The 15,181-nt window shown below is 41.5% G+C and overlaps 1 protein-coding gene across 1 annotated transcript; it reads right to left on the bottom strand.

The window, feature by feature from the left end:
* cdc37 (cell division cycle 37 homolog (S. cerevisiae)) lies at positions 1 to 15,177 on the bottom strand. Its single transcript, XM_052042203.1, has 8 exons — positions 14,967 to 15,177; positions 7,675 to 7,956; positions 6,707 to 6,815; positions 5,748 to 5,863; positions 4,774 to 4,896; positions 4,344 to 4,526; positions 2,099 to 2,170; positions 1 to 1,302 (listed from the first exon to the last, which is right to left on the bottom strand). Exons 1-8 carry the CDS (start codon positions 15,066 to 15,068, stop codon positions 1,156 to 1,158), a joined length of 1,134 nt encoding a protein of 377 aa, XP_051898163.1. The 5' UTR covers positions 15,069 to 15,177; the 3' UTR covers positions 1 to 1,155.
* Positions 15,178 to 15,181: the final 4 nt, after the last annotated feature.

The following is a 15,181-nucleotide window of genomic DNA, read 5'->3' as shown; positions in this document are numbered from 1 at the left end:
CAATATACTGCATCACATCTTTATTTGCATACATGGTGGCCAGTAACAGGATATAAATGATACAATAACTACCTTGCTCATAAACAGCAACTGCCTCAGATCAAACAGGTCACAGTAACACGCAGCATCAACAGCAACATTGGCCCGAGCTGAACAATTATTCTGAGCCATAATGTGATCAGTGCGCAGTTTCATTAAAATATATGTACAGAACATAAGTAGTCAAACCCAGTACAGACAATATTATGATGTTTTACACTGAGATAAAAGCACCTATCAAAATTGTGTTATGTAAATCCCTTGCCTAACCAGAAACTTAAATGAAATGTTGATGTACTAAAACCAGAACACTCAAAATCCTAGGGCCTATGAAATTTTGTCACTTCTACTTCCCTGTCCCAACTTCTGGCAATGTGCTCAGATCCTGGGTTACAAACGTTTGGCCAGAGTGATACCTCAAGGACACCACATTAACTCATTGCCAGTCAGAACTGTAGTTAAGTTTGTGAGCATGGATTCCACATTTTATTTTTAGATAACAAAAGACTTTGTCATGTAATTCCCATTCCAATTTTGTATCAATAGCCTTCAGATTTTTCTATTTCTTTACAAATATAACCTCAATTAAGTGACATTTGCCATAAAGTCCACTTGCAGGATTTAAGCTACAAATTCTTATATTACCTTCCCCCTCAACATTACATTTGTGCGAGGTATAGTTTCACAGGCAATGACTGTTCTCTCTCCAGTGAGCCAATCTTCAGTACAAGCCTTGAAGACATCAGCGCAGGGTCTCATTAGATAACTCGGCGCAGTTTAGGAGCCAGAATGGGTACTTCCCTTGTCTGCCTGGCCCAACACCATATGAAATGGTCATGAAGCAATTGGAAAGAAGTCATTCACTCAGACATTTGTTTCTTCTGCAGTTACCAGTGGATCCAGTGAGTTACTGCAAATAGTGAAGCAGTCTGTAGGCTGTCAAAACTTGTGTATTTATTAAAATACAAAAAGCATTTGATTTGTGTCAGACTTTCAGTTTTCATTCAATAGACTGATATATTCAACTTATGTCAACCCCAACGGGCCAGTAAACAGGATGCAGTCTGTATCTAAGCACAGCACTTAAAGCTAGCAATTACACAAACAAAACTAGGATTATTTTTCTTCAGTGGCTTCCTTTTTAACTTCTTCATATACAGGATTCTCTTCCCCTGTATTCTTCTCTCCTTCCTCCTCAGCAGCCTTTGCATTAGGAATCCAGAGTCCAGAGTCAATGCAGCGCTGCATGTGGTACTTGGCTTCCTGGAAGATGCATATTTTTATTAAAACTAAACAACAAGATCCATTGAAGGCAAGGAGAAACACTGCTACATGGTTTCAGGAAACCCTTCACTATCTCATGCAGTTGGCCAACTTTTTTCTTTGAAGAACATGCAGTGAACCACGAGATGATGATCAAGTGAATTCAACTGAACGTGACCAAGATGCAACATACAGATATGCCCAACCTCCAGCTGGGGGTCACTGGAAACCAAGCAAAAGCTGGGATACAGATCTACTGCAGTACCAATCTTAAGTGACTCTTTACTTCAGTTGATGGCAGTCTTGCCACAAGTCACAACACTGTTGTCTAAACCCTGGTCCAGGACATGCACATCACCTAGACTGATAATTTATCGAGTGCTGTACTGTTATTCTTTTGTATTACCAACTCCAATTCAGAATCCTCAAACCAAAATTAAATTCACATTACTTTTTAAGTTGCTCTTTTGTGTTCACTTAGCTCCAAGATAATTTTCTGGTTCTTCCCCACTCATTATGGAATCACCCGTACTTTCCTCTTTAAAAGCATCACACCACTGAATTGCTCGACACTAAGTGCTGCTCTGAAATTGCTTTCAAGATAACTCAGAACCACACAACATTGGGGTTCCCTCCCTCAAATCCTTTAATGCATAAAATCACACAATGCCTTCAGCAGCCAAGATCAGGAAATGTAGGAAGACAGGTGAAGCAACACTGAGAGAAAAAAAAATTAACAATTAAACATGATGTTGACCAAAAGTGTTGAATATTGTTAGTCACTAGAATTACTTACTGTTGGGTCCATTTTGCTGATAACATCCTGCAACAACTGAATATCTTTTGCATCAAAACAATTCTTCATCTCCTGCAAAAACAGTCAGCAAAGTTATGAGCAATGTTGCAAAGTTTTAAAACCTGCACAGGAGAAAATATAAATATCTCAAAATTTATTGGGGATGGAGTAAACTTGGTAGATCAAATATTGCCAATTCCAGTGATCATGATATCTTATTTAGGTTAACCAAACAACTTAAAAACATTTCAATTATAGAATAATTAAACTACTAGAAATACTCAGCAGCATCTATGGAGAAATAACGTTTCTCTAACAGATGCTGCTCAAGTATCTCTGGCATTTGGGGTTTCATCACTCAGATTTCCAGCATCTGAATTAACTTGCCTCCTGAGGCTCTTTTTGACATGTGATGTTCCGAAATTCCAACCCAGTGGCCAGCTATTTTAATTCCACTTCCCATTCCCACACCAACACGTCTGTCCACAGCCTCCTCTACTGCTGAGTTGAGGCGAGACGCAGATTAGAAGAACAGCACCTCATATTCCGCCTTGGTAGTCTCCAACATGACTACATGAACATCGATTTCTCTTTCAGCAACCACTCCCCTCTGTCCATTCCCTCCTTTTTTCCTGATCCCACCAGCCCCCATCATCCTCTCACTTTTCCCTCGCCCAGCCTCTCCACCTGCCCATCACATTCCTCCCACTGGTTCCCCTCCCACCTCCTTCCCTTTGTTCCATGGTCCACCTTCCTCAGCTCTGTTACTTCCAATTATCACCTCCCAGCTTCTTACATCATTCCCACTCTCCCCACCTCCCTATCACCTGGATTTACCTATCAGCCACCAGCTCTTGCTCCACTCCCTCCCACCCACCTTTTGAAACTGACCACCTTCCCTCTTTCTTTCCAGTCCTGATAAAGGGTCTCGACCCAAAACATCAACTGTTCATTTTCCTCCATAGATGATGCCTGACCCACTCAGTTCCTCCAGCTCCTCTGTGTGTTGTTCTTAAATTCCAAAGTCACTTTGGTCCTGACAAGTTTGAAAATTAGAGTATGTAGTGTAGCAGCCAGAGAAAGATGTCAAATATCCCATCAGGCTCCGGGAGGACACTGCTGGCTAGCAAGAGATACTGGGAACCAAGAACAAAGCAGTGAAGTGAAGGAAGGTCACATGGTCAACACCTGGTCAGCATCAACGAGAAGATAGCTGAGATAGCTTTACATCCACTGTGAACTATCCCACTGAACTATCCATAGAGCAGAACATGCAAATGGGGACATTTTGGGAACTGACAACTTGAGAAAGGGGCAGTCTGATAATTATAAGTTTGTGCTTTTTCCAATTTAAGGAACCAATGGTTGAATGGCGTCAGCAGGAATTTGAAGGGGTTAAAGAAACGCATACTTGTATGGATAAGGATTGGAATTATAACCATATAAGTGGCAAAAAAAGAACTAAGCAATGTATCCAAGGTATGCAAATAAATGTATAAAAGGGTGCCTTACAAGACAACCAACAGCAGTTGACTCCAGAGACCAGCCACTGAAGACAATGACCCTGAGTCAGGGACTCAAGAAGAACTCACTAAGATTGAATCCCGGTGAGGTTCATCATGAGTGGGTAATATCTGAATACAAGGAATGGGTTTTGGAAGTTGTGAAAGTAAACCAAAGAGTTAAATAATCGTTTGAAACTATGTAGTGAATCTTTGAAGTTTGAACTAATCACAATTAATGAAGTATAGTCATTGAGCAAAGTCATTGTCTGGTGTATTTTATCGTGTGCTGCAGTTAATTGGCAACAGTGGAGCAGGGAAAATCTTGTGCAACATCGAAGCAGAAAACGGTCACTCTGTTTTAAATAAAAATTGTGGGAAACATCTTCCAAATTGAAAGTACGTAAGGGACAAAACCCAACTGCTGAGGGCTAGGTCTTTGAGAAGCCTTTAAGTTGTGCTTTACTGTACTGAAAAACAGTGACAAGTTGTAACTTGGAAGTTCTCAAAAACATGAGGAAACCACTTCAAGAAGTAAAGGTAGCTTCTAGCAGAACTGCAGCAATATAGAAATTATAAGCATAATTATCAGTCCAAGGGGAGTTACCAAATTTTAACAAAAGACACAGATGGGAACACCACTTTTGAAAAAAGGTAAGAGTAGAATTTTGCAACTGATGGGTCTATGATGGAACTCATTAAATAATCTTCCCCACGGTACCATTTTATAATGGTCTACTCACTAGTGGAAGATTTTCATACACCTCCACAGGGTCAAGCCCACCAGGTCCCATACGCTTCTGACGTTCCTCTTCTTCATATTCCTTCATTGCCTTTTCTATCCTTGCTTGGGCACGACCTTTGACCCGCTCCTTAAAGGCTTCAAGTTCATCGTTAAATGCCTCCACGTACTGTTTATCTGCTGTCTGGAAAGACAGTTGTAAACACCTCAAAATCTCAGGTTCAACATAATGTCATCAATAACTTATTTAATCATAGTTCTGTTGAAATACATAAAGCTCATCAACAGTCACAACAAAAAAAATCTGAGACAGTTAAAAGAACGTTAGATCACAAGGGAAGATACCAATTCTTATTTCACGGAGATAGTTTAAAATAGTGCAGTAAACTCCAACTGCTTGAAAATAAAATGACTGCCAACTTTTTCCATACCTTGATTTTGGTGAAGAATTGTCGGAAACAAGCTCTCGGGTCCACCTTAAGGCTCTTGGCAAGTTCCAGGATAAACTGCATTACTATTGTTTGGTGGGCTACCTGCCCCATTAGTGCGTGTTTCTGGAGAACAAATTCATTGAAAATAATTTTAGCACACTAATTGCTTTTTGTGGGCACTCTGAAGACTAACTGCACTGACACTATTGATACAATAAAATCCTATCCCATGAATTTGCTTCCGCTTAAATAGGACTCTCACTTCATTTTGAATAGTCCTAAGCATAACTACAATCTAGATCCACCTGTGTCAGATTACTTCAAGAATAGTGATCCTATCAAATAAGGTGTAATTCACACACGTGGAACAACAATGCCAAAACTGAAATACATAAAGTACACATGCAAACTAAAATCTTTTATGTTGTCAACTATACAGTGATTATGAATTTAAAGTGGCTCTTTCACAATTATATATCCATAAACCACACACTGTAGGCAAAATTAACAGAAGTGTCCTTATGTAGCAAATATCAATTAATTGTGCAAAGCTATCTCAGTCTATCATGCATCACAATGATTCATCAGTCTGGGAAGTAAGAACACGATCAAATCGCTGCACATTGCAACATCGCATGCAAAGTCACACAATGAGTTTTTCCCCAAATTCAGCAGGAAGGTTCTCACTGAAGCATAGGAGACCCAAGCCGGGTATTCTGATTATTTCATTTCTCTGGACTTTAATGAACACTCAAAAAGCAATGACTTGTTTTGATGACTAAATTATTTGGCATATGCATCATGTCTAATAAACAGTCTGGACACCCAAGGGAAAAGGAGATAGTGGAGGAAAAGGGAGCCGGGGTAAAAGACCAGCCATGATCTTGATGAATGGTGGAACAGGATTCAAGAGCCACACAGACTACTCCTACTCCAAACCCTTATGTTCCTAATGTTCTAATGGCCCACTGTACCTCTTCAACTTCTAAATCGATGCACCAGATGACCAGGTAATTGGCTGTCTCCTCACATACAAGGTGGGGATTATCGGATAGATATTTCTGGCTGTCATCCCAGCGGCTGAGCATGCCTGTGTGCAGATAGGCAACAAAGTTATTTTTCTCCCCCCCGAAAATGGACAAGCTTCAGCCCCTGCATTAGTTTAAAGGATTGACATCTATTCACCCAATAACTTGCACAATGGGTTGTGTGCTGTTTGATTGGTGAAAGACATCCTATTCTAGACAGATCTCCTCTACACACAGAGTGGAGACTCAAGTCATTGCTGCACTGATGCAGTGTCGTCATCAGTACTTCTGGCATTCAGTGTTGTTGTTTTGCAAAAGATTCTGCGCAGACATCGTAAAATTGAGTGGCAAAGTGTACAACTCCTGAAAGAAAGGCAAAAATGGATTTGAACTCTAAAGCACAAAGGTCAGAGATAAATGAAGGAAAATGGAAAAGGAACTGGCTGATTTTCATGTTGGAAACAACAGTGTAAAGTATTATTCATGCTGTCCAGTAATTGTGTCTGCATTGAATTCCATAACTGGTGAAGGACCGAGCCAAATATAAAGCAAGAACAAAAATCTGTCTGGACTTAAAATAGGAATTTAAAGGGCAGGTAAAGAAAAGATAAAATGAATCATCCCCTTATTCCTAGCTCTATCTGGTTCATACAGGGTCAGTGCCAACTTGTATGAATTTTGCACTACAAAGGAACCTCCAAGAGAATTGATATCCCACAGCAGACCAGAACAGATCTTGGTAGAATCTCAGATGCACAAATACAATTGCTTTCCTGGGCAGATGACATCTGTGATAACACAGTCTAATCCCATGCAGTGCCTGTGTAACAATCTGGAAAGTAGTATTTTGAAAGCTTATGGAAAATGCAGCAGTCACTGGGAAAGCTCAAATTATTGCCACTTACCAAAATGCTTGATCTGCTTCTCATATTTTTCCACAAAGGTCTTGTGTTTTTTCTCTTTATCTTCCTCTGTTTCAACCGTGGTCGACTCTGGTTTTACATTAAAAACACTCTGAGGCAGAAAACAGAAAATTCCAGCATTTACAAAATGCCCAAGTCATCTATAGATCTTAATTGCTAAATTCAAGATAGAGAAACCGCCCCTGAAATATTTCCACAATATATTTGCAGCTAGTGAAAAATAACTGTGCCTAACTCTTCAAGATTCTATTTTAGGTAGGTTTTATTTATTACATCAAGTTGATTACCAATAGCTTGTTTGTTACTGTTGTAATGGAGGACTTTATGTATTTCAATATCAAAATAAAGGAAATAGTTAGTTCAAATACTAAAATGTCAGTGAACAAAAGGTGAGTTTTCAATCTAACCTGACCAATATTCACCCTCAATCATTAAAACAAGTCTTCTGGTTACATTGTTGCTGTTTAAGTTTAAACTTTGTAAAGGAGCTGCTGTGTTTACTCCATTATAATTGTAACTAGAATTCATCAATAATGAAAACAAGGCATGGAAAATTGTTTCTATCCACATAGACATTTCATGATCTGTAGACCATTTTTTCATCTCAAGTTTTCAGCATGCAGAGAATTCTGCCTTCAAGTGTGCTAAAAGTTACTTAATTGTCTGCAATATAAATGCAAGTCTTTTATTTCCATATTTCGGGATTAGCACCAACCAGGAAGGGTGGCGTCTGGCACAGCACATACATTTCCCAGTGCCGATGAAACAATTAGGAAACTAGTATTTTGGAAGCTAATGAAAAAAAGCAGCAGTTATTGTAAAAGCTACGATTACCACTCAAAGTGCTTGATCTGTTTTGCATTTTTCCACAAAGTTATTGTTTGCAATCAGGCATTCACCCCTGTCCTAACAGAGGAAAATATGGAAAGATGGTTCAACACCACACTAACCTTACTGAATCCCTCTTTACTCAGTGTATCCACATTCCAAGGCATAGACTTTTCCTTCTTCTTCAACAATGCCCCTTTCTTATCCCATTCCTTCTCCTCCTTTTTCAGCTGTTTTAGCTCATCCTGTAATTTTTCAATCTCTTTCTTTGCATCGTCAGTTTCCACCAATGCCAATTCCTTCAGCTTCTTTTGACACTCACTGAGCTTACGTTTAACATCACCACTCCCCTTCTCATACTCCTCACGCTCTTTCTGTGCCTCCTCCATCCGCTCGACCCGAGCCTGAAACACAAAGTTGACAAATACCATCTGAGCTGTTAACTGTGAACATTAATTGTTGCAAAAGTGTCAAGCAAAAATCTAGAAACAAACCAGTTGATTTAGAAACTAAATAATCCAGTTTTGCCACAGTACATCAGAAGATATTATGTTTTCTCAGGGAGCACAATCCAAGTTGCAGGATTGCAAGTCCAGAATTGAGGTAATACAGTCTCACTCCAACGCAGTGTTGTACTACCAGGTATATTTTTGGTTCAGGTGGAAAAGCAAGGCTTCTTCCATTTGTTCAGATGGATAGCTAACTATCTATCTTGAAATACTGGGTGCTGTCTTGATATCCTAATTAGCAATAATCATGCAATTCATTTACTTGTTGTTTGTGGGACCATGCACTGTGCATTCCAACTACCCAAATAATGCCTAATATTTTTCCCCAAAATATTTATACATCAAAGCAACCATTCCCCTTTACAATGTTCATGCACTTTCAAAATGCCCAAGATGCACAATATAAATTTGGGTGCTCTAGGAAGGAGCACAAATCATTTCCCATTTGTGTTTCCAATACGTGCATGTCATCTAAAGACTCAGATTCGTGAATCCTCCCCTTGTCCAGACACGTTTACTCGGGACTAAGCATTAGTATTCACCAAGGTAAAGGACATGGATGATAGTGAGATCAGTGTAGGGTGTGCTAATACTCAAGGTCATATTGAGATCAAGAAAGTTTGCTGTTAAGTCTATTGAAGTAAATTATGGTGGTTAAGTTCCCAGAGCCTGATGGGATCTATCCCAGGTTATGGAGACTGCTGGGGCCTTGACAAAGACCTTTTCATTCTCCCTCGCCACAGGAGAAGTACCAGAGGACTGAAGTAGCCAATGTGTTCCTTTGTTGAAGGAGGGCAATAGGGATAATCCAGGGCATTATAGAACTCTGAGCCTGCCATCAGTGGTAGGGAAGCTATTGGAGAGAATTCACTCACATTTGGTAAGGCACGGTCTTATTAGGGATAGTCAGCATGGCTGTGTGTGGGGCAGGTCATTGCTTTATAAACTTGAATGAGTTTTTTTTGAGGAGGTGATGAGGGTAGGGGCATGGACGTTGCCTACACAGACTTTAGTAAAGCATTTGACGAGGTCCCTCACGGTAGGCTGATCCAAAAGATTAAGATACATAGGATCCATGGTCACTTGGTAGATTGGATTCAAAATTGGCTTGGCCATTGAAGACAGAGGCTAGTGATGAAGGGGTATTATTCTGACTGGAGGTCTGTGACCAGGGATCAGTGCTGGACCTCTTGTTTGTGATAAGTTGCTTGGACAAAAATGTAGATGGGCTGATTAGTAAGTTTGTGAATGACAAAAATTGGTGGAGTGGTGGATACCGAAGAAGGTTGTCAAAAGATACAACAGGATATGGGCAGAGAAATGGCACATGGAGGCAAGTGTGAGGTATTGCACATAGGGAAGTCAAATGCAAGGGAAAAGTATATGGCTAATGGCAGGACCCTTTACAGCAATATTAACAATTTTAACTGTTTTAACTCAGTTAGGATTTTGGGGTCCAAGACCTTAGCTTCCCAGAAGTAGAAAAAACAAGTAGAAAGTGTGGTAAAGAGCACGTATGGCATGCTTGTCTTCATCAGTCAGGGCACTGAGCACAAGAGCCAGGAAGTCATGTCGCAGCTGTATAAAACTTTGGTTAGGCCGTATTTGGAGTATTGTGACAGTTCAGGTCACTGGACTACAGGAAGGATGTGGAGGCTCTGGAGAGGGTGCAGAAGAGGTCTGCCAGGATGCTGCCTGGTGGATTGGAGAGTACTAGCTACAAGGAGAGATTGGACAAGCTTGGACTGTTTACTCTGGAATGGAAGCTGAGGGGAGACCTGATAGAGGTTTATAAAATTATGGGAGGTATGGAATGGTGAGATAGAGTCTTTTTCCCAGGGTAGAAATGTCAAATAATAGCTTTAAAGTGAGGGAGCAAGTTTTTGTTTTAGAAAACAGAGTGGTGAGTGCCTGGAATGTGCTGCCAGGAGTGGTGGTGGAAGCAGACAAGATAGTGGTGTTTAAGAGGCATTTAGACAGGCACATGAACATGCAGGGAATGGAGACATATGGATTATCTGCAGGCAGATAGGTTTGGTTTAATTTGGCATCATGGGCCGAAGGGTCTGTTCCTATGCCATACTGTTCAATGTTCTATGAAACCAAGACTTCCATTGCCTATGCCATGCTAAGACCACCTACCCCAGAAACTGAACCTATCACTTTCCTCAGTCAAATATCACATAATAAAATGCACCGACTCACTGAACTCTTGGAACTACATAAACACTCAAAAGAACTGAAGCTATTTATTTTGCCCTCACTGAAGAAAACACTTCACCTGAACAATGAAATCAAAAATAGCTCAAATCGCAAGGTGATACTGATGTCAGGCACTTTAGATGTACAATTTGAAGGGAAAAAAAAACTTTTTGCCAGTATCATTTCCTCCCTGTTGCAATGACACTTATTCACAAACTGGCTGTCATTCACACTTACCATGACAAGAATCCAAACAAATAAAACCACTCATTCACTTTGTTTCTTTTCTACTTATTATTCTTAGGGTCTAAAAAAACAGACAAGTTCCACAGTTGTTCAAAAAATTTCAATTTCCACTTGTACATTTGGGAAAATATCAACCTACATGAAACACAAAATGGCTGCCGAACAAATCATCTCAAAACATTCAAAATTATCAAAGGCAGGTTTTCTTCAACTTTACTCTCACCGGTGGTCTGTTACTGGTTCTACCGTACAAATCAGGCAGCTGACAGTGCACTAATAAAGGGGAACTGCTTCTTTTCATATTTTTACCCCGAGAATCTGTAGCAGTTAGCATAACACTATCACAGCGTCGGCGACCCGAGTTCAATTCCGGCCGCTGTCTGTAAGGAGTTTGTACGTTCTCCCCATGTCTGCGTGGGTTTCCTCTGGGTGCTCCGGTTTCCTCCCACGTTCCAAAGACATACAGGTTAGGAAGTTCATGCTATGTTCGTGCTGGAAGTATGGCGATACTTGAAGGCTGCGCCTAGAACATTCTACGCAAAAGATGCATTTCACTGTGTGTTTCGATGTACATGTGACTATTAAAGAAATCTTAGAATCTTTTCAGCACTCTTGAAGGTCTAATCCTGCCCTCCACTTCAACACATTGTCTGTATTCAAGAATAAGACATACCATGAGGCTGTTGAAACTACGAGGTTTTGGAGGAGGTGGTAGAATTCACTGTCATGTCAATACATGGTTTAAACAAAAGTCCATGGTATCTACAGTAGGAGTCACTGTATGCTGATTAAAAGCTAATGTTCCCTCCCATTCATTTTCACTCTCCAGAGCTGAGCCAACTGCCGTTAAGCATTTTTCAAGTTTATTTATGACTGATGGGTGTCACAAGCTCAGGATTTCTTGGCCATCCTAAATTTCCCACTGGTCAGCCACCTTCTTGATTGTAATCAATGTAGCAAAGGTGATCTCGTGGCACTGTTGGGCATGGACTTCCACAATTTAGATGCAATGATGATGCAGAAATGCCCAAGATTTGTCAGTCAGGACGGTGCACAAGTTGGAGAGGAATGAGCCAGTGTGGCTATCCTCTCTGCCTGCATCCTTTCTCCTCAGGTGTGGAGGTCCCTGCTCCCCTAAGATTTAACAGACCTTAGCTCAAGCAGAAAGATTTAAATAGAAGGAATCCAATCAGAACAGGAAAGAGGAATGAGTGAATAAACTCTACATCTTATCCAAAACATTACTTGGAAACCCTAAAACACAGTGGAAAACTTCTGTACATCTAACATGTAGCTGAGGAAAGAAAAACTAATGCAATTAATTATTAAAGCATATCACAAAAAAACATGCACAATATCGTTTATTACTAAAATACAACCAAGAATCACGAGTTTGGTGTTAGCATTTTCTAGATCTATAAAGAAAGGATTGTTTAAGCTACTAAAACAATGGAAAACTTTGACAGTATGCCTACAATCCAGTAACACACTTGGAGAATGACAAGCAGTACAGTAAAAAGCACAAAATACAACATTAAGGCCTACTGTAGCCTGAACTGAACTTAAGATGAAAACAATATGGGTAAATAGAATGGTATTGCACCTGTATGTACGAAGTACTGCCCTGCATAGCTTAGGAGGAGGATATTTCACCCCCTGAGCCTGTTCCACCATTCAAGGAAATCAAACCCAGTACAAGGCCTAATTCTTTACATCCATTTCTTTACCTTGATGAGAAAAAAAAACAAGTTGGCCCCATGTCCCTTAAAGCCTACTCCACATGGTTAATCTGATCTTGGTTTCATTTTCCTGCCCACTCCCCAAAACCCTTTAACTCCTCTACAGACCTTTTCCAGACCCAATATCCATTTCAGTAAACCCTTAACTTTTGTGGTTTTGCAAAGGTTTTAGATGAAGTCCATCAGTACAGCATTGAAGAGACTTTTGAACTACTGGCTCTTGTGCTTATGAGAAGATTATTTAACACAATACATTTGAGCCTCCAGACAATATCCAGCTGACTTTCTCAATTATTTATAAAAGTTTAGAAGTATTTTTGAGTTAGTGAAAAGCACAAAACCACCAACCCCTCCACCCCTACCCAGTTATTTCACAATTAAAGTATTAAACACTCCAATAGGTTGGTGCCTTCACCCTGTGTCCACACTACTTGTCACCCTGAAAGGATTCAGGGCAAATATACCAGCAAATAAAATTCTTTCAGCTCTGCAAGCCACACCCATAATGTCCCAGAGTCAGAGAATAATTGCTGCAAGGTTTTTGGGGATTTGCAACTCTTTCTGGAATACAAGCCTACAAAAAAGTTACCAGCATACTATAGCAGCTTTGCTTAACACCCAAGTCATAGATTTGCAGTTAAGACAACTGACAGTGTTAATCTCCATTTAAAAAAATACATTTCAACCACTCTCTGCCCATACAATGGTTTCTCAAGTTCAATCTCAAAAGATCTTTGGATTACGGCCACTAGTCCAAGATGCCCCAATATGCAAAAATATTTTCTCTCTGGCAACCCTATAAGCTAAAAACAAAAATTTAATCAAAATTAGTTCAGCCTTTAATTTTTTTTAAATTCAAGGGAATACAAACCTAGTTTTCTCATTGAACTCTTATGGTCCACAGATCTCCTGTTAAATATACCCTACATGCCATCCAAGACCAGCATACAGTTTGGAGCCCAGAAATTATAACAGTATTCCAGGTGTAAACCAACTAGAACTATTGTATGTGAAAAACACAATGATGCTGGAAGAACTCAGCAGGCAAGGCAGCATCTGTGGAGAAAAGCAGGCAGTCAACGTGTCAGGTCAGGACCCTTCTTCAGGACTGAGGAAAAGGGGAGACCCAATATATAGGAGGGAAATGCAGAGCAGTGAAAGGTGGACAAAAGAGGGGCTGTGGGGTGGGCACAGGGTGGTGATCGGCAGATGCAGGTAAGAGATAGTGATAGGCAGGTGTGGGGGAGGAGGGGAGAGCAAATCCACCAGGGGATGGGTCAAAGCAAGGAGGATAAAAGGAAGGGTAGAAAAAAAAGAGGTAGGCTAGGGAAGAAAAGAAGCAGCATGGTTGAGGGTGGGTGTGGGGATTACTTAAAGTAGGAGAATTCAATGTTCATGCCGTTAGGCTGCAAGGTTCCAAGACAGAAAATGAGGTGCTGTTCTTCCAGTTTGTGCTTGGAATTCTCCTGGCAGTGGAGGAGGCTGAGGACTGACATATCTGTGATGGAGGGGGAGTTGGTGACTGGCAGTGGGAAGATGTAGATTACAGTTATGGACAGAATGCAGATGTTCTGCAAAACGGTCATCGAGTCTGCGTTTGGTTTTGTCAATGTAGAGGAGGCCACACTTGGAGCACCAAATGCAGTAGATGATATTAAGGGAGGTGCAGATGAATCTCTGTCTCACCTGAAAGGACTGTTTGGGTCCCTGGATGGAGGTGGTGTAGGGGCAGGTGTTGCACCTGTGGTGGAGGCAGTGGAAAGTTCCTGGGGTGGGAGCGGAATGTCTGAGGTATGTCAGTCCTCAGCCTCGTCAACTGCCAGCTTTTCCCTCCTATATATTGGGCTTCCCCTTTTCCTATCTTCAGTCCTGAAGAAGGGGTGTCCTGACCCAAAACATTGACCGCCTGCTTTTCTCCACAAATGCTGCCTGACCTGCTGAGTTCCTCCAGCTTCATCGTTTTTCATCTAGATTCCAGCATCTGCAGTCCTTTGTTTCTCAAGAACAATTGTACAGTTGAACTGTAAGTGCTACCCCTCTTGAATTAAGATTGCTAGATACAAAAGGTTTCTCAACACAGACTGGAAAACGTGGCTGTCATCTGCAGCTCACTGCCTGCAAGGATGGTGGAAACAGTGCTAATCAGTGGTTTGAAAGGAGAAGCTGCTACATGCCTAAAGGAAAATAGCATGTAGGGGTCTAAGGAGGGGAAAAAGCTGGCTCAGTGATTCTACAGGCTTGTGATGCTGCTGCAAGTAAGGTTTTTAATTGCACCTGCACATACACATATTTGTGTATATAACAATAAACTCGACTTTGACCTTGACCTGACAGGCCTCATGAACTCCTCCCATGCCACAAGAATTCTCTCATGGGGCACCGTGGCGCCATCGCTGGCGCTGGGCTGCAATGACACCGTGACATGTTTACATAGCACATTTCCACTGTTAAAACACTGAGAACAGGAGCAACGCCAGCTCAAGCAGTGGAGAGATCCAAACTCTTTCATACCTTTGGCAAGCACATAAAATTATATGTATGTTAGGAATGACGGGAAGGTAAACAACGGGAAAGGTTTGCTCACGTCCCAGTACCCCTCTCCGCCCAGCCACACGCGGTGCCAGGGAGGTTGCTGCCCACCGCCGGAGCCCGAGGTCGGCCCGGGACCTTTCCCAGGGAGACTGCGGCCTGTGGGGAGCCGGGCCGGGGGCCCCGTACCTGGTGCCTCCATCGGAAAAGACTCGCCGTATCGATGTTGGGGTGAGTCTCGTCCTCATCGTCGGACACCTCAATGTGGTCCCACACGCTGTAATCCACCATCGCCGCGACCCGAGGATCCAACCTGACTTCCCAGGCCACTCAATCCCGCCGCCCCGCTTCTAGAAAACTCCCCGGGCCAGCCGGCTCCCGCCCACCGCGCCTCACTTCCACTT

Source organism: Pristis pectinata, chromosome 31, assembly GCF_009764475.1.
Source record: "Pristis pectinata isolate sPriPec2 chromosome 31, sPriPec2.1.pri, whole genome shotgun sequence".
In the NCBI taxonomy this organism is placed as follows: domain Eukaryota; kingdom Metazoa; phylum Chordata; class Chondrichthyes; order Rhinopristiformes; family Pristidae; genus Pristis; species Pristis pectinata.
The sequence above is the reverse complement of the archived record's forward strand: the minus strand, read 5'-3'. Positions and strand labels throughout refer to the sequence as shown.

What these genes read in the sequence shown, in the direction of transcription:
- cdc37 (XM_052042203.1), bottom strand. Translation starts at nt 15,068, where the DNA reads ATGGTGGATTACAGCGTGTGGGACCACATTGAGGTGTCCGACGATGAG. An exon ending in TTTTCCGATGGAGGCACCAG is followed by an intron (nt 7,957 to 14,966) that starts GTACGGGGCCCC and finishes TTTGTGTTTCAG; the next exon opens with GCTCGGGTCGAGCGGATGGA. An exon ending in TCAGCAAAATGGACCCAACA is followed by an intron (nt 1,303 to 2,098) that starts GTAAGTAATTCT and finishes TGCATCTTCCAG; the next exon opens with GAAGCCAAGTACCACATGCA.